Source organism: Bombina bombina, chromosome 11 (assembly GCF_027579735.1).
Source record: "Bombina bombina isolate aBomBom1 chromosome 11, aBomBom1.pri, whole genome shotgun sequence".
In the NCBI taxonomy this organism is placed as follows: Eukaryota; Metazoa; Chordata; class Amphibia; order Anura; family Bombinatoridae; genus Bombina; species Bombina bombina.
In genome coordinates this window covers 1447547-1472746 of record NC_069509.1, presented here as the reverse complement: position 1 = coordinate 1472746, position 25200 = coordinate 1447547, and the positions used below count along the sequence as shown (strand labels likewise).

Sequence of the window (25200 nt, the reverse complement as noted above, 5' to 3'; positions counted from 1 at the left end):
TTATGTACCTCAGTATAACACATTATTACTTATACACAGTTATGTACCTCAGTATAACACATTATTACTTATACACAGCTATGTACCTCAGTATAACACATTATTACTTATACACAGCTATGTACCTCAGTATAACACATTATTACTTATACACAGCTATGTACCTCAGTATAACACATTATTACTTATACACAGCTATGTACCTCAGTATAACACATTATTGCTTATACACAGCTATGTACCTCAGTATAACACATTATTACTTATACACAGTTATGTACCTCAGTATAACACATTATTACTTATACACAGTTATGTACCTCGGTATAACACATTATTACTTATACACAGTTATGTACCTCAGTATAACACATTATTACTTATACACAGCTATGTACCTCAGTATAACACATTATTACTTATACACAGTTATGTACCTCAGTATAACACATTATTACTTATACACAGCTATGTACCTCAGTATAACACATTATTACTTATACACAGGTACCTCAGTATAACACATTAATGCTTATACACAGTTATGTACCTCAGTATAACACATTATTACTTATACACAGTTATGTACCTCAGTATAACACATTATTACTTATACACAGTTATGTACCTCAGTATAACACATTATTACTTATACACAGGTACCTCAGTATAACACATTATTACTTATACACAGTTATGTACCTCAGTATAACACATTATTACTTATACACAGTTATGTACCTCAGTATAACACATTATTACTTATACACAGGTACCTCAGTATAACACATTATTACTTATACACAGGTACCTCAGTATAACACATTATTACTTATACACAGGTACCTCAGTATAACACATTATTACTTATACACAGTTATGTACCTCAGTATAACACATTATTACTTATACACAGTTATGTACCTCAGTATAACACATTATTACTTATACACAGTTATGTACCTCAGTATAACACATTATTACTTATACACAGTTATGTACCTCGATATAACGTTTTACAATCCAAATCTTCCCTCTACTTGCGCCGTTTTCCTCTACTTCCGGCGTACAGTGTTACTAGGCAACAGGCACTTGCTCCTTTAGTAAAGTACCAGTCGCGGGTTTATGACGTCAGGATTCAGCTATTAGTCACTGAGTTTGACGTCCCATTGCCAACATGGCGGCTGATCTGGATACAGAAGAGTAAGTGACGGGACATACAGAGAGAGACAGAAATATGTCTGGAATAGACAGCAGCATACAGGGAATAGACAGCAGCATACAGGGAATAGACAGCAGCATACAGGGAATAGACAGCAGCATACAGGGAATAGACAGCAGGAGACTGACACACAGGGAATAGACAGCAGCATACAGGGAATAGACAGCAGCATACGGGGAATAGACAGCAGGAGACTGACACACAGGGAATAGACAGCAGCATACAGGGAATAGACAGCAGCATACGGGGAATAGACAGCAGGAGACTGACACACAGGGAATAGACAGCAGCATACGGGGAATAGACAGCAGGAGACTGACACACAGGGAATAGACAGCAGCATACAGGGAATAGACAGCAGCATACGGGGAATAGACAGCAGGAGACTGACACACAGGGAATAGACAGCAGCATACAGGGAATAGACAGCAGCATACGGGGAATAGACAGCAGGAGACTGACACACAGGGAATAGACAGCAGCATACAGGGAATAGACAGCAGCATACGGGGAATAGACAGCAGGAGACTGACACACAGGGAATAGACAGCAGCATACAGGGAATAGACAGCAGGAGACTGACACACAGGGAATAGACAGCAGCATACAGGGAATAGACAGCAGGAGACTGACACACAGGGAATAGACAGCAGCATACAGGGAATAGACAGCAGGAGACTGACACACAGGGAATAGACAGCAGCATACAGGGAATAGACAGCAGCATACGGGGAATAGACAGCAGCATACGGGGAATAGACAGCAGGAGACTGACACACAGGGAATAGACAGCAGCATACAGGGAATAGACAGCAGCATACGGGGAATAGACAGCAGGAGACTGACACACAGGGAATAGACAGCAGCATACAGGGAATAGACAGCAGCATACAGGGAATAGACAGCAGCATACAGGGAATAGACAGCAGGAGACTGACACACAGGGAATAGACAGCAGCATACAGGGAATAGACAGCAGCATACGGGGAATAGACAGCAGGAGACTGACACACAGGGAATAGACAGCAGCATTCAGGGAATAGACAGCAGGAGACTGACACACAGGGAATAGACAGCAGCATACAGGGAATAGACAGCAGGAGACTGACACACAGGGAATAGACAGCAGCATACAGGGAATAGACAGCAGCATACAGGGAATAGACAGCAGCATACAGGGAATAGACAGCAGGAGACTGACACACAGGGAATAGACAGCTGCATACGGGGAATAGACAGCAGGAGACTGACACACAGGGAATAGACAGCAGCATACGGGGAATAGACAGCAGCATACGGGGAATAGACAGCAGCATACGGGGAATAGACAGCAGCATACGGGGAATAGACAGCAGCATACGGGGAATAGACAGCAGGCGACAGGGAATAGACAGCAGGCGACAGGGAATAGACAGCAGGAGACTGACATACAGGGAATAGACAGCAGCATACAGGGAATAGACAGCAGCATACAGGGAATAGACAGCAGCATACAGGGAATAGACAGCAGGCGACAGGGAATAGACAGCAGGAGACTGACACACAGGGAATAGACAGCAGGCGACAGGGAATAGACAGCAGCATACAGGGAATAGACAGCAGCATACAGGGAATAGACAGCAGCATACAGGGAATAGACAGCAGGAGACTGACACACGGGGAATAGACAGCAGGAGACTGACACACGGGGAATAGACAGCAGGCGACAGGGAATAGACAGCAAGAGACTGACACACAGGGAATAGACAGCAGGAGACTGACACACAGGGAATAGACAGCAGGAGACTGACACACAGGGAATAGACAGCAGCATACAGGGAATAGACAGCAGGAGACTGACACACAGGGAATAGACAGCAGCATACGGGGAATAGACAGCAGCATACGGGGAATAGACAGCAGCATACGGGGAATAGACAGCAGCATACGGGGAATAGACAGCAGCATACGGGGAATAGACAGCAGCATACAGGGAATAGACAGCAGCATACAGGGAATAGACAGCAGCATACAGGGAATAGACAGCAGCATACAGGGAATAGACAGCATACAGGGAATAAACAGCAGGCGACGGAATAGACAGCAGGAGACTGACACACAGGGAATAGACAGCAGGTGACTGACACACGGGGAATAGACAGCAAGAGACTGACACACGGGGAATAGACAGCAGCATACAGGGAATAGACAGCAGCATACAGGGAATAGACAGCAGCATACAGGGAATAGACAGCAGGAGACTGACACACAGGGAATAGACAGCAGCATACGGGGAATAGACAGCAGCATACGGGGAATAGACAGCAGCATACGGGGAATAGACAGCAGGAGACTGACACACAGGGAATAGACAGCAGCATACAGGGAATAGACAGCAGGAGACTGACACACAGGGAATAGACAGCAGCATACAGGGAATAGACAGCAGGAGACTGACACACAGGGAATAGACAGCAGCATACAGGGAATAGACAGCAGGAGACTGACACACAGGGAATAGACAGCAGCATACGGGGAATAGACAGCAGCATACGGGGAATAGACAGCAGCATACGGGGAATAGACAGCAGCATACGGGGAATAGACAGCAGGAGACTGACACACAGGGAATAGACAGCAGCATACAGGGAATAGACAGCAGGAGACTGACACACAGGGAATAGACAGCAGCATACAGGGAATAGACAGCAGGAGACTGACACACAGGGAATAGACAGCAGCATACAGGGAATAGACAGCAGGAGACTGACACACAGGGAATAGACAGCAGCATACAGGGAATAGACAGCAGCATACGGGGAATAGACAGCAGCATACGGGGAATAGACAGCAGGAGACTGACACACAGGGAATAGACAGCAGCATACAGGGAATAGACAGCAGCATACGGGGAATAGACAGCAGGAGACTGACACACAGGGAATAGACAGCAGCATACAGGGAATAGACAGCAGCATACAGGGAATAGACAGCAGCATACAGGGAATAGACAGCAGCATACAGGGAATAGACAGCAGGAGACTGACACACAGGGAATAGACAGCAGCATACAGGGAATAGACAGCAGCATACGGGGAATAGACAGCAGGAGACTGACACACAGGGAATAGACAGCAGCATTCAGGGAATAGACAGCAGGAGACTGACACACAGGGAATAGACAGCAGCATACAGGGAATAGACAGCAGGAGACTGACACACAGGGAATAGACAGCAGCATACAGGGAATAGACAGCAGCATACAGGGAATAGACAGCAGCATACAGGGAATAGACAGCAGGAGACTGACACACAGGGAATAGACAGCTGCATACGGGGAATAGACAGCAGGAGACTGACACACAGGGAATAGACAGCAGCATACGGGGAATAGACAGCAGCATACGGGGAATAGACAGCAGCATACGGGGAATAGACAGCAGCATACGGGGAATAGACAGCAGGCGACAGGGAATAGACAGCAGGCGACAGGGAATAGACAGCAGGAGACTGACATACAGGGAATAGACAGCAGCATACAGGGAATAGACAGCAGCATACAGGGAATAGACAGCAGGCGACAGGGAATAGACAGCAGGAGACTGACACACAGGGAATAGACAGCAGGCGACAGGGAATAGACAGCAGCATACAGGGAATAGACAGCAGCATACAGGGAATAGACAGCAGCATACAGGGAATAGACAGCAGGAGACTGACACACGGGGAATAGACAGCAGGAGACTGACACACGGGGAATAGACAGCAGGCGACAGGGAATAGACAGCAAGAGACTGACACACAGGGAATAGACAGCAGGAGACTGACACACAGGGAATAGACAGCAGGAGACTGACACACAGGGAATAGACAGCAGCATACAGGGAATAGACAGCAGGAGACTGACACACAGGGAATAGACAGCAGCATACGGGGAATAGACAGCAGCATACGGGGAATAGACAGCAGCATACGGGGAATAGACAGCAGCATACGGGGAATAGACAGCAGCATACGGGGAATAGACAGCAGCATACAGGGAATAGACAGCAGCATACAGGGAATAGACAGCAGCATACAGGGAATAGACAGCATACAGGGAATAAACAGCAGGCGACGGAATAGACAGCAGGAGACTGACACACAGGGAATAGACAGCAGGTGACTGACACACGGGGAATAGACAGCAAGAGACTGACACACGGGGAATAGACAGCAGCATACAGGGAATAGACAGCAGCATACAGGGAATAGACAGCAGCATACAGGGAATAGACAGCAGCATACAGGGAATAGACAGCAGGCGACAGGGAATAGACAGCAGGAGACTGACACACAGGGAATAGACAGCAGGCGACTGACACACGGGGAATAGACAGCAGCATACAGGGAATAGACAGCAGTATACAGGTAATAGACAGCATACAGGGAATAGACAGCAGGCGACAGGGAATAGACAGCAGGAGACTGACACACAGGGAATAGACAGCAGGAGACTGACACACAGGGAATAGACAGCAGGCGACTGACACATGGGGAATAGACAGCAGGCGACTGACACATGGGCAATAGACAGCAGGAGACTGACACACGGGCAATAGACAGCAGGAGACTGACACACGGGCAATAGACAGCAGGAGACTGACACACGGGCAATAGACAGCAGGAGACTGACACACGGGCAATAGACAGCAGGAGACTGACACACGGGCAATAGACAGCAGCATACAGGGAATAGACAGCAGCATACGGGGAATAGACAGCAGGAGACTGACACACAGGGAATAGACAGCAGCATACAGGGAATAGACAGCAGGAGACTGACACACAGGGAATAGACAGCAGCATACAGGGAATAGACAGCAGCATACGGGGAATAGACAGCAGGAGACTGACACACAGGGAATAGACAGCAGCATACAGGGAATAGACAGCAGCATACGGGGAATAGACAGCAGGAGACTGACACACAGGGAATAGACAGCAGCATACAGGGAATAGACAGCAGCATACAGGGAATAGACAGCAGCATACAGGGAATAGACAGCAGCATACAGGGAATAGACAGCAGGAGACTGACACACAGGGAATAGACAGCAGCATACAGGGAATAGACAGCAGCATACGGGGAATAGACAGCAGGAGACTGACACACAGGGAATAGACAGCAGCATTCAGGGAATAGACAGCAGGAGACTGACACACAGGGAATAGACAGCAGCATACAGGGAATAGACAGCAGGAGACTGACACACAGGGAATAGACAGCAGCATACAGGGAATATACAGCAGCATACAGGGAATAGACAGCAGGAGACTGACACACAGGGAATAGACAGCTGCATACGGGGAATAGACAGCAGGAGACTGACACACAGGGAATAGACAGCAGCATACGGGGAATAGACAGCAGGCGACAGGGAATAGACAGCAGGCGACAGGGAATAGACAGCAGGCGACAGGGAATAGACAGCAGGCGACAGGGAATAGACAGCAGGAGACTGACATACAGGGAATAGACAGCAGCATACAGGGAATAGACAGCAGCATACAGGGAATAGACAGCAGGCGACAGGGAATAGACAGCAGGAGACTGACACACAGGGAATAGACAGCAGGCGACAGGGAATAGACAGCAGGAGACTGACACACAGGGAATAGACAGCAGCATACAGGGAATAGACAGCAGCATACAGGGAATAGACAGCAGGAGACTGACACACGGGGAATAGACAGCAGGAGACTGACACACGGGGAATAGACAGCAGGCGACAGGGAATAGACAGCAAGAGACTGACACACAGGGAATAGACAGCAGGAGACTGACACACAGGGAATAGACAGCAGGAGACTGACACACAGGGAATAGACAGCAGCATACAGGGAATAGACAGCAGGAGACTGACACACAGGGAATAGACAGCAGCATACGGGGAATAGACAGCAGCATACGGGGAATAGACAGCAGCATACGGGGAATAGACAGCAGCATACGGGGAATAGACAGCAGCATACGGGGAATAGACAGCAGCATACGGGGAATAGACAGCAGCATACGGGGAATAGACAGCAGCATACGGGGAATAGACAGCAGCATACAGGGAATAGACAGCAGCATACAGGGAATAGACAGCAGCATACAGGGAATAGACAGCAGCATACAGGGAATAGACAGCAGCATACAGGGAATAGACAGCAGCATACAGGGAATAGACAGCAGCATACAGGGAATAGACAGCAGCATACAGGGAATAGACAGCAGCATACAGGGAATAGACAGCATACAGGGAATAAACAGCAGGCGACAGGGAATAGACAGCAGGAGACTGACACACAGGGAATAGACAGCAGGTGACTGACACACGGGGAATAGACAGCAAGAGACTGACACACGGGGAATAGACAGCAGCATACAGGGAATAGACAGCAGCATACAGGGAATAGACAGCAGCATACAGGGAATAGACAGCAGCATACAGGGAATAGACAGCAGCATACAGGGAATAGACAGCAGCATACAGGGAATAGACAGCAGGCGACAGGGAATAGACAGCAGGAGACTGACACACAGGGAATAGACAGCAGGCGACTGACACACGGGGAATAGACAGCAGCATACAGGGAATAGACAGCAGTATACAGGTAATAGACAGCATACAGGGAATAGACAGCAGGCGACAGGGAATAGACAGCAGGAGACTGACACACAGGGAATAGACAGCAGGCGACTGACACATGGGGAATAGACAGCAGGCGACTGACACACGGGCAATAGACAGCAGGAGACTGACACACGGGCAATAGACAGCAGGAGACTGACACACGGGCAATAGACAGCAGGAGACTGACACACGGGCAATAGACAGCAGGAGACTGACACACGGGCAATAGACAGCAGGAGACTGACACACGGGCAATAGACAGCAGGAGACTGACACACGGGCAATAGACAGCAGGAGACTGACACACGGGCAATAGACAGCAGGAGACTGACACACGGGCAATAGACAGCAGGAGACTGACACACGGGCAATAGACAGCAGGAGACTGACACACGGGCAATAGACAGCAGGAGACTGACACACGGGCAATAGACAGCAGGAGACTGACACACGGGCAATAGACAGCAGGAGACTGACACACGGGCAATAGACAGCAGGAGACTGACACACGGGCAATAGACAGCAGGAGACTGACACACGGGCAATAGACAGCAGGAGACTGACACACGGGCAATAGACAGCAGGAGACTGACACACGGGGAATAGACAGAAGGAGACTGACACACGGGGAATAGACAGAAGGAGACTGACACACGGGGAATAGACAGAAGGAGACTGACACACGGGGAATAGACAGAAGGAGACTGACACACGGGGAATAGACAGAAGGAGACTGACACACGGGGAATAGACAGAAGGAGACTGACACACGGGGAATAGACAGAAGGAGACTGACACACGGGGAATAGACGGCAGGAGGCTGGGAATAGACGGCAGGAGGCTGGGAATAGACGGCAGGAGACAGATCAGGACTTTGTGACTGTTTTATTTATTCTTGCTTTTGCTGATTGTGCAATTCCCCCCCTGTATTTCTGGTGTCTGATTTTGTCAGCACACTTGTCTTCTTGACCTGCTATTTTTCTTTCATATAGGTGGCAAGAGTCCATGAGCTAGTGACGTATGGGATATACATTCCTACCAGGAGGGGGCAAAGTTTCCAAAACCTCAAATGCCTATAAATACAGCTCCCACCTCACTCACACCTCAGTTTTACAAACTTCGCCTCCTTAGGAGGTGGTGAAGTAAGATGTGCTTGATTTATTCAGTGATAGGCGCTTCTAAGCTTATTAAAGCCCAGTTCCTCTCTAAGTGCAGTGTTTGTCTGAGGGATGTGAGGGAGTATTGCCTGATGATACCATTTTTTAGCCTATGGGAAATCTATTCTAAGGCTCTTTGTAAATCGGTCGCAGGGATTCATATGCTGCCTCCCTTTATAGAGCGACATTATACTCCTGTACCATTACCTCTGCTGATACGTTTCAGTACTGGTTTAGCTGTCTGCTATATACACTTGTACCATTACCTCTGCTGATATGTTTCAGTACTGGTTTAGCTGTCTGCTATATACTCCTCTACCATTACCTCTGCTGATATGTTTCAGTACTGGTTTAGCTGTCTGCTATATACTCTTGTACAATTACCTCTGCTGATATGTTTCAGTACTGGTTTAGCTGTCTGCTATATACTCTTGTACCATTACCTCTGCTGATATGTTTCAGTACTGGTTTAGCTGTCTGCTATATACTCTTGTACCATTACCTCTGCTGATACGTTTCAGTACTGGTTTAGCTGTCTGCTATATACTCTTGTACCATTACCTCTGCTGATATGTTTCAGTACTGGTTTAGCTGTCTGTTATATACTCTTGTACCATTACCTCTGCTGATATGTTTCAGTACTGGTTTAGGTGTCTGCTATATACTCCTCTACCATTACCTCTGCTGATATGTTTCAGTACTGGTTTAGCTGTCTGCTATATACTCTTGTACCATTACTTCTGCTGATATGTTTCAGTACTGGTTTAGCTGTCTGCTATATACTCCTCTACCATTACCTCTGCTGATATGTTTCAGTACTGGTTTAGCTGTCTGCTATATACTCCTGTACCATTACCTCTGCTGATACGTTTCAGTACTGGTTTAGTTGTCTGCTATATACTCTTGTACCATTACCTCTGCTGATATGTTTCAGTACTGGCTTAGCTGTCTGCTATATACTCTTGTACCATTACCTCTGCTGATATGTTTCAGTACTGGTTTAGCTGTCTGCTATATACTCTTGTACCATTACCTCTGCTGATATGTTTCAGTACTGGTTTAGCTGTCTGCTATATACTCCTGTACCATTACCACTGCTGATATGTTTCAGTACTGGTTTAGCTGTCTGCTATATACTCTTGTACCATTACCTCTGCTGATACGTTTCAGTACTGGTTTAGCTGTCTGCTATATACTCTTGTACCATTACCTCTGCAGATCTGTTTCAGTACTGGTTTAGCTGTCTGCTATATACTCTTGTACCATTACCTCTGCTGATACGTTTCAGTACTGGTTTAGCTGTCTGCTATATACTCTCGTACCATTACCTCTGCAGATCTGTTTCAGTACTGGTTTAGCTGTCTGCTATATACTCTTGTACAATTACCTCTGCTGATATGTTTCAGTACTGGTTTAGCTGTCTGCTATATACTCTTGTACCATTACCTCTGCTGATATGTTTCAGTACCGGTTTAGCTGTCTGCTATATACTCTTGTACCATTACCTCTGCTGATACGTTTCAGTACTGGTTTAGCTGTCTGCTATATACTCTCGTACCATTACCTCTGCAGATCTGTTTCAGTACTGGTTTAGCTGTCTGCTATATACTCTTGTACAATTACCTCTGCTGATATGTTTCAGTACTGGTTTAGCTGTCTGCTATATACTCTTGTACCATTACCTCTGCTGATATGTTTCAGTACCGGTTTAGCTGTCTGCTATATACTCCTGTACCATTACCTCTGCTGATATGTTTCAGTACTGGTTTAGCTGTCTGCTATATACTCCTCTACCATTACCTCTGCTGATACGTTTCAGTACTGGTTTAGTTGTCTGTTATATACTCTTGTACCATTACCTCTGCTGATACGTTTCAGTACTGGTTTAGCTGTCTGCTATATACTCTTGTACCATTACCTCTGCTGATACGTTTCAGTACTGGTTTAGCTGTCTGCTATATACTCTTGTACCATTACCTCTGCTGATACGTTTCAGTACTGGTTTAGATGTCTGCTATATACTCTTGTACCATTACCTCTGCTGATATGTTTCAGTACTGGTTTAGCTGTCTGCTATATACTCTTGTACAATTACCTCTGCTGATACGTTTCAGTACTGGTTTAGCTGTCTGCTATATACTCTTGTACCATTACTTCTGCTGATACGTTTCAGTACTGGTTTAGCTGTCTGCTATATACTCTTGTACCATTACCTCTGCTGATATGTTTCAGTACTGGTTTAGCTGTCTGCTATATACTCTTGTACCATTACCTCTGCTGATACGTTTCAGTACTGGTTTAGCTGTCTGCTATATACTCTTGTACCATTACTTCTGCTGATACGTTTCAGTACTGGTTTAGCTGTCTGCTATATACTCTTGTACCATTACCTCTGCTGATATGTTTCAGTACTGGTTTAGCTGTCTGCTATATACTCTTGTACCATTACCTCTGCTGATATGTTTCAGTACTGGTTTAGCTGTCTGCTATATACTCTTGTACCATTACGTCTGCTGATATGTTTCAGTACTGGTTTAGCTGTCTGCTATATACTCTTGTACCATTACTTCTGCTGATACGTTTCCGTACTGGTTTAGCTGTCTGCTATATACTCCTGTACCATTACCTCTGCTGATATGTTTCAGTACTGGTTTAGCTGTCTGCTATATACTCCTGTACCATTACCTCTGCTGATATGTTTCAGTACTGGTTTAGCTGTCTGCTATATACTCTGTACCATTACCTCTGCTGATACGTTTCAGTACAGGTTTAGCTGTCTGCTATATACTCTTGTACCATTACCTCTGCTGATATGTTTCAGTACTGGTTTAGCTGTCTGCTATATACTCTCGTACCATTACCTCTGCAGATCTGTTTCAGTACTGGTTTAGCTGTCTGCTATATACTCTTGTACCATTACCTCTGCTGATACGTTTCAGTACAGGTTTAGCTGTCTGCTATATACTCTTGTACCATTACCTCTGCTGATACGTTTCAGTACAGGTTTAGCTGTCTGCTATATACTCTTGTACAATTACCTCTGCTGATACGTTTCAGTACTGGTTTAGCTGTCTGCTATATACTCTTGTACCATTACCTCTGCTGATATGTTTCAGTACAGGTTTAGCTGTCTGCTATATACTCTTGTACCATTACCTCTGCTGATATGTTTCAGTACTGGTTTAGCTGTCTGCTATATACTCCTCTACCATTACCTCTGCTGATATGTTTCAGTACTGGTTTAGCTGTCTGCTATATACTCTTGTACCATTACCTCTGCTGATATGTTTCAGTACTGGTTTAGCTGTCTGCTATATACTCTTGTACCATTACTTCTGCTGATGAGTTTCAGTACTGGTTTAGCTGTCTGCTATATACTCTTGTACCATTACCTCTGCTGATATGTTTCAGTACAGGTTTAGCTGTCTGCTATATACTCTTGTACCATTACCTCTGCTGATATGTTTCAGTACTGGTTTAGCTGTCTGCTATATACTCTGTACCATTACCTCTGCTGATACGTTTCAGTACAGGTTTAGCTGTCTGCTATATACTCTTGTACCATTACCTCTGCTGATATGTTTCAGTACTGGTTTAGCTGTCTGCTATATACTCTTGTACCATTACCTCTGCTGATACGTTTCAGTACTGGTTTAGCTGTCTGCTATATACTCTTGTACCATTACCTCTGCTGATATGTTTCAGTACTGGTTTAGCTGTCTGCTATATACTCCTTGTACCATTACCTCTGCTGATACGTTTCAGTACAGGTTTAGCTGTCTGCTATATACTCTTGTACCATTACCTCTGCTGATACGTTTCAGTACAGGTTTAGCTGTCTGCTATATACTCTTGTACCATTACCTCTGCTGATACGTTTCAGTACTGGTTTAGCTGTCTGCTATATACGCTTGTACCATTACCTCTGCTGATATGTTTCAGTACTGGTTTAGCTGTCTATGTACTCTTGTACCATTACCTCTGCTGATATGTTTCAGTACTGGTTTAGCTGTCTGCTATATACTCCTCTACCATTACCTCTGCTGATATGTTTCAGTACCGGTTTAGCTGTCTGCTATATACTCATGTACCATTACCTCTGCTGATATGTTTCAGTACTGGTTTAGCTGTTTGCTATATACTCTTGTACCATTACCTCTGCTGATATGTTTCAGTACTGGTTTAGCTGTCTGATATATACTCTTGTACCATTACCTCTGCTGATATGTTTCAGTACAGGTTTAGCTGTCTGCTATATACTTTTGTACCATTACCTCTGCTGATAAGTTTCAGTACTGGTTTAGCTGTCTGTTATATACTCTTGTACCATTACCTCTGCTGATACGTTTCAGTACAGGTTTAGCTGTCTGCTATATACTCCTGTACCATTACCTCTGCTGATATGTTTCAGTACAGGTTTAGCTGTCTGCTATATACTCTTGTACCATTACCTCTGCTGATACGTTTCAGTACTGGTTTAGCTGTCTGCTATATACTCTTGTACCATTACCTCTGCTGATATGTTTCAGTACAGGTTTAGCTGTCTGCTATATACTCTTGTACCATTACCTCTGCTGATATGTTTCAGTACTGGTTTAGCTGTCTGCTATATACACTTGTACAATTACCTCTGCTGATATGTTTCAGTACAGGTTTAGCTGTCTGCTATATACTCTTGTACCATTACCTCTGCTGATATGTTTCAGTACTGGTTTAGCTGTCTGCTATATACTCTGTACCATTACCTCTGCTGATACGTTTCAGTACAGGTTTAGCTGTCTGCTATATACTCTTGTACCATTACCTCTGCTGATATGTTTCAGTACTGGTTTAGCTGTCTGTTATATACTCTGTACCATTACCTCTGCTGATACGTTTCAGTACTGGTTTAGCTGTCTGCTATATACTCTTGTACCATTACCTCTGCTGATATGTTTCAGTACTGGTTTAGCTGTCTGATATATACACTTGTACCATTACCTCTGCTGATACGTTTCACTACTGGTTTAGCTGTCTGCTATATACTCTTGTACCATTACCTCTGCTGATACGTTTCAGTACTGGTTTAGCTGTTTGCTATATACTCTTGTACCATTACCTCTGCTGATAAGTTTCAGTACTGGTTTAGCTGTCTGCTATATACTCTTGTACCATTACCTCTGCTGATACGTTTCCGTACTGGTTTGGTTCTCTGCTATATACTCTTGTACCATTACCTCTGCTGATATGTTTCAGTACTGGTTTAGCTGTCTGCTATATACCCTTGTACCATTACCTCTGCTGATATGTTTCAGTACTGGTTTAGTTGTCTGCTATATACTCTTGTACCATTACCTCTGCTGATATGTTTCAGTACTGGTTTAGCTGTCTGCTATATACTCCTGTACCATTACCTCTGCTGATATGTTTCAGTACTGGTTTGGTTCTCTGCTATATACTCTTGTACCATTACCTCTGCTGATATGTTTCAGTACTGGTTTAGCTGTCTGCTATATACCCTTGTACCATTACCTCTGCTGATATGTTTCAGTACTGGTTTAGCTGTCTGCTATATACTCTTGTACCATTACCTCTGCTGATATGTTTCAGTACTGGTTTAGCTGTCTGCTATATACTCTTGTACCATTACCTCTGCTGATATGTTTCAGTACTGGTTTAGTTGTCTGCTATATACTCTTGTACCATTACCTCTGCTGATACGTTTCCGTACTGGTTTAGCTGTCTGCTATATACTCTTGTACCATTAGCTCTGCTGATATGTTTCAGTACTGGTTTAGCTGTCTGCTATATACTCTTGTACCATTACCTCTGCTGATATGTTTCAGTACTGGTTTAGTTGTCTGTTATATACTCTTGTACCATTACCTCTGCTGATATGTTTCAGTACTGGTTTAGCTGTCTGCTATATACTCTTGTACCATTACCTCTGCTGATATGTTTCAGTACTGGTTTAGCTGTCTGCTATATACTCTTGTACCCCAAGGCAGAACATAGTGCGATCTGCGATAATATCGCAGAAAGTGGAGCCTGCCTGCAGAAAGAATGGCCAGTTCTGTTAAGCACAGAATTTTCTTCAACAGGATTTTTTTTTCTGTGTGCAGTGCAACCAGCACATTTTTACTTTGAAATTATTGGCTGCTCTGCTCATAAAATTTATACTTTTTTTAGATGCTATAGTTTAATTGTTACTTTTAGCCCGCCAGAACGGCTTCTGCGACTGAGAGGTAAGTGCAGCCAGGAATGCGCAATTCATATCCGCAGGGCATGTTTTTCTTTTTACATTTAGGGCAAGCAGAAGGGGTAAAAGCTTTCACGGTAGTGTGAGAAGAGAGCATGAAAATAAGCTAGCGCTGCGTGCACATTCACAACAACCGCCTTAGTTTTAAGCACTGCTTTGAATAATTTGCTGCCTGAGAGACCGACGGTTAGTAGTCTGTGCTATAAGCTTGCTACCAGTGCACTGTTTGACCAGACTAGCATTGCATTTTACCAGCCAGTCTGCCATGTGCCCCCCAAATATTCTCTGGATCCCTGTCTTGCCAATAATATTGCAGGAGGAGGTGGTGGCCACTAATCCATTATTTTAATATCACCCCACTGCAGCCGTTATGTTTGCAAAGGAGTCAATGTGCACCGTGCCCTCCCTTTCATCCCTGTAGCATCACAGCTCATTCTGACATTGTAATTAGGAAGGGAAGTAGCTATGGCCACGGTTCAGGTTCAGTATTAAATAAATGGGCAGCTTTCACTTTCACCGGTAAGTTAATTGTAAAAGGTATTTGCCTGCTCTATGAGCACTTTCGATTAGTTTCATCAGAGAAATCACTAGGAAATCACAATAATATATCGTTTTAAAATAGCCTTACATATGCCTGTTATTGCATGAAATTCTCAACGGCAGAGAGTCCCTGTTATTGAGAGTCTGTTTGTTCTGGGGTAGAATATACAATTACTGTGGTGGCAGGGGCTATTCTCAAACTTTATTACCTGTGTTATTGCTCACAGGAGGGTACTGACAGGCTTCCTACAGCAACACCGACAGCTAGCAGAGAAACTGATATTGTACAGCAAACTGCATACCAGCTCTGCCCTGTTGCAATTCCAGCACACTTTTTATGCTCCTTCTATACAGATCGTTATCTGCTCTGAGAGGAGGCTACAGTGATTAATAGCTGACTACTGTGACACGCAGACGCAGTGTTTTCTTTTTGTTGTGAGTGATCGGAACTCTGAAAGCCTAAACTTTGCAATGGGGGTCAAGTGGATGTCAGACCCATAAAACACAGAGTAAAACCATCTATATACTAGAAGATGGGTGCCGTAGGAATTTACTTTATGATCTATGTTGCTATAGCAACCACTGACACTGATCTGTTAATCGGCATAAAGGGGCGGCACAATGCATTGAGTGACAGCTAACTCTGCTGCCTGCGCGTCTTCAGAGAGGATGAAGCTGCAGATTCACTGATGTGCATACGATCAGAAATACAGGTCGGTTGTGGACTCAGTGAATTACTGGAGCTCCAGCTCTACAACTTAAATTTTCGTGGGCAGTGGAACTTATATATATTTTTAAAATTAAAATATCTCAAAATGCCTAAAAAATATGTAACAGATGCATATTGAGAAAAAAAGATAACTTTAGATGCACAATGAGAATGTTGCAAGATGAAAAACGACTATAATGTCCCTTTAAACAACTTTCTCGATATATTGTAATTGTCTTTTATTGTCCACACAAACCCTATATATATTTTGCTTCTACACACTCCATACGTATCACCTGCCATTTATATTCTAAAAATAAAACACTGCAGCTGGATTTAAGTCAACAGCAATGCACTGCACTGGTGAGCCAATGGCAAGAGACAGCGTGTGTAGCCACCAGTCCCCTGCTAGCCCAGAGAAGTGCATTTCTGCTGAAAATATGTGCATGATTTTCAGCAAAGGATATAAAAAGAACAAATTATATTTGATCATAAAAGTGGATTTAAGTGTCTTAAAGGAACAGTAAAGTCAAAATTAAACTGTCAAATTTTAAACAACTTTCCAATTTACTTTTGTCATCACATTTTTTTTTGTTCTGTTGGTATTCTTTGCTAAACCTAGGTAGACTAATAGGCTGATTTCTTAGCCTCTTCAGGTATGAACAATTTGTGATGCTACATGTGAAAGTTTACCATGTTTTAAAGAAATGTTTTATTTGTTTATTTTTTTTTTTTTTTTTTTTTTGTTTAATAATTTTTATTAAGGTTTATATTGATTATTTGTTTATTTTGTTCTAAATAAATGTATGTTAAAACTGAATTTCATTTAAAAATGACCTGCAGAAAAATTTTCACTACAAAAAATCTCATCGCAGAAAGTGAAAAAAAGTTCTGCCTCTGGGCTCTTGTACCATTACCTCTGCTGATATGTTTCAGTACTGGTTTAGCTGTCTGCTATATACTCCTCTACCATTACCTCTGCTGATATGTTTCAGTACTGGTTTAGCCGTCTGCTATATACTCCTCTACCATTACCTCTGCTGATATGTTTCAGTACTGGTTTAGCTGTCTGTTATATACTCCTCTACCATTACCTCTGCTGATATGTTTCAGTACTGGTTTAGCCGTCTGCTATATACTCCTCTACCATTACCTCTGCTGATATGTTTCAGTACTGGTTTAGCCGTCTGCTATATGCTCCTCTACCATTACCTCTGCTGATATGTTTCAGTACTGGTTTAGCCGTCTGCTATATACTCCTCTACCATTACCTCTGCTGATATGTTTCAGTACTGGTTTAGCCGTCTGCTATATACTCTTGTACCATTACCTCTGCTAATATGTTTCAGTACTGGTTTAGCTGTCTGCTATATACTCTTGTACCATTACCTCTGCTGATACGTTTCAGTACTGGTTTAGCTGTCTGCTATATACTCTTGTACCATTACCTCTGCTGATACGTTTCAGTACTGGTTTAGCTGTCTGCTATATACTCTTGTACCATTACCTCTGCTGATATGTTTCAGTACTGGTTTAGCTGTCTGTTATATACTCTTGTACCATTACCTCTGCTGATACGTTTCAGTACTGGTTTAGCTGTCTGCTATATACTCTTGTACCATTACCTCTGCTGATATGTTTCAGTACTGGTTTAGCTGTCTGCTATATACTCTTGTACCATTACCTCTGCTGATATGTTTCAGTACTGGTTTAGCTGTCTGCTATTTACTCTTGTACCATTACCTCTGCTGATATGTTTCAGTACTGGTTTAGCTGTCTGCTATATACTCTTGTACCATTACCTCTGCTGATATGTTTCAGTACTGGTTTAGCTGTCTGCTATATACTCTTGTGCCATTACCTCTGCTGATATGTTTCAGTACTGGTTTAGCTGTCTGTTATATACTCTTGTACCATTACCTCTGCTGATATGTTTCACTACTGGTTTAGCTGTCTGCTATATACTCTTGTACCATTACCTCTGCTGATACGTTTCAGTACTGGTTTAGCTGTCTGCTATATACTCTTGTACCATTACCTCTGCTGATACGTTTCAGTACTGGTTTAGCTGTCTGCTATATACTCTTGTACCATTACCTCTGCTGATATGTTTCAGTACTGGTTTAGCTGTCTGTTATATACTCTTGTACCATTACCTCTGCTGATATGTTTCAGTACTGGTTTAGCTGTCTGCTATATACTCTTGTACCATTACCTCTGCTGATACGTTTCAGTACTGGTTTAGCTGTCTGCTATTTACTCTTGTACCATTACCTCTGCTGATATGTTTCAGTACTGGTTTGGCTGTCTGCTATATACTCTTGTACCATTACCTCTGCTGATATGTTTCAGTACTGGTTTAGCTGTTTGCTATATACTCTTGTACCATTACCTCTGCTGATACGTTTCAGTACTGGTTTAGCTGTCTGCTATATACTCTTGTACCATTACCTCTGCTGATATGTTTCAGTACTGGTTTGACTGTCTGCTATATACTCTTGTACCATTACCTCTGCTGATATGTTTCAGTACTGGTTTAGTTGTCTGCTATATACTCCTGTACCATTACCTCTGCTGATATGTTTCAGTACTGGTTTAGCTGTCTGCTATATACTCCTCTACCATTACCTCTGCTGATATGTTTCAGTACTGGTTTAGCTGTCTGCTATATACTCCTCTACCATTACCTCTGCTGATATGTTTCAGTACTGGTTTAGTTGTCTGCTATATACTCCTCTACCATTACCTCTGCTGATATGTTTCAGTACTGGTTTAGTTGTCTGCTATATACTCTTGTACCATTACCTCTGCTGATACGTTTCAGTTCTGGTTTAGCTGTCTGCTATATACTCTTGTACCATTACCTCTGCTGATACGTTTCAGTACTGGTTTAGCTGTCTGCTATATACTCTTGTACCATTACCTTTGCTGATATGTTTCAGTACTGGTTTAGCTGTCTGTTATATACTCTTGTACCATTACCTCTGCTGATATGTTTCAGTACTGGTTTAGCTGTCTGCTATATACTCTTGTACCATTACCTCTGCTGATATGTTTCAGTACTGGTTTGACTGTCTGCTATATACTCTTGTACCATTACCTCTGCTAATATGTTTCAGTACTGGTTTGACTGTCTGCTATTTACTCTTGTACCATTACCTCTGCTGATATGTTTCAGTACTGGTTTAGCTGTTTGCTATATACTCTTGTACCATTACCTCTGCTGATACGTTTCAGTACAGGTTTAGCTGTCTGCTATATACTTTTGTACCATTACCTCTGCTGATATGTTTCAGTACTGGTTTAGCTGTCTGCTATATACTCTTGTACAATTACCTCTGCTGATACGTTTCAGTACTGGTTTAGCTGTCTGCTATATACTCTTGTACCATTACCTCTGCTGATATGTTTCAGTACTGGTTTAGTTGTCTGCTATATACTCTTGTACCATTAGCTCTGCTGATATGTTTCAGTACTGGTTTGGCTGTCTGCTATATACTCTTGTACCATTACCTCTGCTGATATGTTTCAGTACTGGTTTAGCTGTCTGCTATATACTCCTCTACCATTACCTCTGCTGATATGTTTCAGTACTGGTTTAGCTGTCTGCTATATACTCTTGTACCATTACCTCTGCTGATACGTTTCAGTACTGGTTTAGCTGTCTGCTATATACTCCTCTACCATTACCTCTGCTGATATGTTTCAGTACTGGTTTAGCTGTCTGCTATATACTCCTCTACCATTACCTCTGCTGATATGTTTCAGTACTGGTTTAGTTGTCTGCTATATACTCTTGTACCATTACCTCTGCTGATACGTTTCAGTTCTGGTTTAGCTGTCTGCTATATACTCTTGTACCATTACCTCTGCTGATACGTTTCAGTACTGGTTTAGCTGTCTGCTATATACTCTTGTACCATTACCTTTGCTGATATGTTTCAGTACTGGTTTAGCTGTCTGTTATATACTCTTGTACCATTACCTCTGCTGATATGTTTCAGTACTGGTTTAGCTGTCTGCTATATACTCTTGTACCATTACCTCTGCTGATATGTTTCAGTACTGGTTTGACTGTCTGCTATATACTCTTGTACCATTACCTCTGCTTATATGTTTCAGTACTGGTTTGACTGTCTGCTATTTACTCTTGTACCATTACCTCTGCTGATATGTTTCAGTACTGGTTTAGCTGTTTGCTATATACTCTTGTACCATTACCTCTGCTGATACGTTTCAGTACAGGTTTAGCTGTCTGCTATATACTTTTGTACCATTACCTCTGCTGATATGTTTCAGTACTGGTTTAGCTGTCTGCTATATACTCTTGTACAATTAGCTCTGCTGATACGTTTCAGTACTGGTTTAGCTGTCTGCTATATACTCTTGTACCATTACCTCTGCTGATATGTTTCAGTACTGGTTTAGTTGTCTGCTATATACTCTTGTACCATTAGCTCTGCTGATATGTTTCAGTACTGGTTTGGCTGTCTGCTATATACTCTTGTACCATTACCTCTGCTGATATGTTTCAGTACTGGTTTAGCTGTCTGCTATATACTCCTCTACCATTACCTCTGCTGATATGTTTCAGTACTGGTTTAGCTGTCTGCTATATACTCTTGTACCATTACCTCTGCTGATATGTTTCAGTACTGGTTTAGCTGTCTGCTATATACTCTTGTACCATTACCTCTGCTGATACGTTTCAGTACTGGTTTAGCTGTCTGCTATATACTCTTGTACCATTACCTCTGCTGATATGTTTCAGTACTGGTTTAGCTGTCTGTTATATACTCTTGTACCATTACCTCTGCTGATATGTTTCAGTACTGGTTTAGCTGTCTGCTATATACTCTTGTACCATTACCTCTGCTGATACGTTTCAGTACTGGTTTAGCTGTCTGCTATTTACTCTTGTACCATTACCTCTGCTGATATGTTTCAGTACTGGTTTGACTGTCTGCTATATACTCTTGTACCATTACCTCTGCTGATATGTTTCAGTACTGGTTTAGCTGTTTGCTATATACTCTTGTACCATTACCTCTGCTGATACGTTTCAGTACTGGTTTAGCTGTCTGCTATATACTCTTGTACCATTACCTCTGCTGATATGTTTCAGTACTGGTTTGACTGTCTGCTATATACTCTTGTACCATTACCTCTGCTGATATGTTTCAGTACTGGTTTAGTTGTCTGCTATATACTCCTCTACCATTACCTCTGCTGATATGTTTCAGTACTGGTTTAGCTGTCTGCTATATACTCCTCTACCATTACCTCTGCTGATATGTTTCAGTACTGGTTTAGCTGTCTGCTATATACTCTTGTACCATTACCTCTGCTGATACGTTTCAGTACTGGTTTAGCTGTCTGCTATATACTCTTGTACCATTACCTCTGCTGATATGTTTCAGTACTGGTTTAGCTGTCTGCTATATACTCCTCTACCATTACCTCTGCTGATATGTTTCAGTACTGGTTTAGTTGTCTGCTATATACTCTTGTACCATTACCTCTGCTGATACGTTTCAGTTCTGGTTTAGCTGTCTGCTATATACTCTTGTACCATTACCTCTGCTGATACGTTTCAGTACTGGTTTAGCTGTCTGCTATATACTCTTGTACCATTACCTCTGCTGATATGTTTCAGTACTGGTTTAGCTGTCTGTTATATACTCTTGTACCATTACCTCTGCTGATACGTTTCAGTACTGGTTTAGCTGTCTGCTATATACTCTTGTACCATTACCTCTGCTGATATGTTTCAGTACTGGTTTAGCTGTCTGCTATATACTCTTGTACCATTACCTCTGCTGATACGTTTCAGTACTGGTTTAGCTGTCTGCTATTTACTCTTGTACCATTACCTCTGCTGATATGTTTCAGTACTGGTTTAGCTGTCTGCTATATACTCTTGTACCATTACCTCTGCTGATATGTTTCAGTACTGGTTTAGCTGTCTGCTATATACTCTTGTGCCATTACCTCTGCTGATATGTTTCAGTACTGGTTTAGCTGTCTGTTATATACTCTTGTACCATTACCTCTGCTGATATGTTTCACTACTGGTTTAGCTGTCTGCTATATACTCTTGTACCATTACCTCTGCTGATACGTTTCATTAATGGTTTAGCTGTCTGCTATATACTCTTGTACCATTACCTCTGCTGATGAGTTTCAGTACTGGCTTAGCTGTCTGCTATATACTCTTGTACCATTACTTCTGCTGATATGTTTCAGTACTGGTTTAGCTGTCTGCTATATACTCTTGTACCATTACCTCTGCTGATACGTTTCAGTACTGGCTTAGCTGTCTGCTATATACTCTTGTACCATTACTTCTGCTGATATGTTTCAGTACTGGTTTAGCTGTCTGTTATATACTCTTGTACCATTACCTCTGCTGATATGTTTCAGTACTGGTTTAGCTGTCTGTTATATACTCTTGTACCATTACCTCTGCTGATATGTTTCAGTACTGGTTTAGCTGTCTGCTATATACTCTTGTACCATTACCTCTGCTGATACGTTTCAGTACTGGTTTAGCTGTCTGCTATTTACTCTTGTACCATTACCTCTGCTGATATGTTTCAGTACTGGTTTGACTGTCTGCTATATACTCTTGTACCATTACCTCTGCTGATATGTTTCAGTACTGGTTTAGCTGTCTGCTATATACTCTTGTACCATTACCTCTGCTGATATGTTTCAGTACTGGTTTGACTGTCTGCTATATACTCTTGTACCATTACCTCTGCTGATATGTTTCAGTACTGGTTTAGTTGTCTGCTATATACTCCTCTACCATTACCTCTGCTGATATGTTTCAGTACTGGTTTAGCTGTCTGCTATATACTCCTCTACCATTACCTCTGCTGATATGTTTCAGTACTGGTTTAGCTGTCTGCTATATACTCCTCTACCATTACCTCTGCTGATATGTTTCAGTACTGGTTTAGTTGTCTGCTATATACTCTTGTACCATTACCTCTGCTGATACGTTTCAGTTCTGGTTTAGCTGTCTGCTATATACTCTTGTACCATTACCTCTGCTGATACGTTTCAGTACTGGTTTAGCTGTCTGCTATATACTCTTGTACCATTACCTTTGCTGATATGTTTCAGTACTGGTTTAGCTGTCTGTTATATACTCTTGTACCATTACCTCTGCTGATATGTTTCAGTACTGGTTTAGCTGTCTGCTATATACTCTTGTACCATTACCTCTGCTGATATGTTTCAGTACTGGTTTGACTGTCTGCTATATACTCTTGTACCATTACCTCTGCTAATATGTTTCAGTACTGGTTTGACTGTCTGCTATTTACTCTTGTACCATTACCTCTGCTGATATGTTTCAGTACTGGTTTAGCTGTTTGCTATATACTCTTGTACCATTACCTCTGCTGATACGTTTCAGTACAGGTTTAGCTGTCTGCTATATACTTTTGTACCATTACCTCTGCTGATATGTTTCAGTACTGGTTTAGCTGTCTGCTATATACTCTTGTACAATTACCTCTGCTGATACGTTTCAGTACTGGTTTAGCTGTCTGCTATATACTCTTGTACCATTACCTCTGCTGATATGTTTCAGTACTGGTTTAGTTGTCTGCTATATACTCTTGTACCATTAGCTCTGCTGATATGTTTCAGTACTGGTTTGGCTGTCTGCTATATACTCTTGTACCATTACCTCTGCTGATATGTTTCAGTACTGGTTTAGCTGTCTGCTATATACTCCTCTACCATTACCTCTGCTGATATGTTTCAGTACTGGTTTAGCTGTCTGCTATATACTCTTGTACCATTACCTCTGCTGATATGTTTCAGTACTGGTTTAGCTGTCTGCTATATACTCTTGTACCATTACCTCTGCTGATACGTTTCAGTACTGGTTTAGCTGTCTGCTATATACTCTTGTACCATTACCTCTGCTGATACGTTTCAGTACTGGTTTAGCTGTCTGCTATATACTCTTGTACCATTACCTCTGCTGATATGTTTCAGTACTGGTTTAGCTGTCTGTTATATACTCTTGTACCATTACCTCTGCTGATATGTTTCAGTACTGGTTTAGCTGTCTGCTATATACTCTTGTACCATTACCTCTGCTGATACGTTTCAGTACTGGTTTAGCTGTCTGCTATTTACTCTTGTACCATTACCTCTGCTGATATGTTTCAGTACTGGTTTGACTGTCTGCTATATACTCTTGTACCATTACCTCTGCTGATATGTTTCAGTACTGGTTTAGCTGTCTGCTATATACTCTTGTACCATTACCTCTGCTGATACGTTTCAGTACTGGTTTAGCTGTCTGCTATATACTCTTGTACCATTACCTCTGCTGATATGTTTCAGTACTGGTTTGACTGTCTGCTATATACTCTTGTACCATTACCTCTGCTGATATGTTTCAGTACTGGTTTAGTTGTCTGCTATATACTCCTCTACCATTACCTCTGCTGATATGTTTCAGTACTGGTTTAGCTGTCTGCTATATACTCCTCTACCATTACCTCTGCTGATATGTTTCAGTACTGGTTTAGCTGTCTGCTATATACTCCTCTACCATTACCTCTGCTGATATGTTTCAGTACTGGTTTAGTTGTCTGCTATATACTCTTGTACCATTACCTCTGCTGATACGTTTCATTTCTGGTTTAGCTGTCTGCTATATACTC

The 25200-nt window shown here is 42.6% G+C and overlaps 2 protein-coding genes across 2 annotated transcripts in view; one reads left to right on the top strand and one right to left on the bottom strand.

Moving 5' to 3' along the window:
* STK36 (serine/threonine kinase 36) overlaps positions 1-1118 on the bottom strand; it is a 707870-nt gene extending 706752 nt beyond the window's left edge. The window contains exon 1 of the mRNA XM_053694813.1: positions 1003-1118. The gene's annotated coding sequence lies outside the window, so the exon portion shown is untranslated. The remainder of the gene's footprint in view (positions 1-1002) is intronic.
* Positions 1119-1149: 31 nt separating this feature from the next.
* The window catches only part of RNF25 (ring finger protein 25), a 179623-nt gene continuing 155572 nt past the window's right edge, over positions 1150-25200 (top strand). Inside the window, exon 1 of the mRNA XM_053695153.1 lies at positions 1150-1203. Within this exon, the coding sequence (XP_053551128.1) occupies positions 1178-1203 (26 nt within the window). The 5' untranslated portion in view covers positions 1150-1177. The remainder of the gene's footprint in view (positions 1204-25200) is intronic.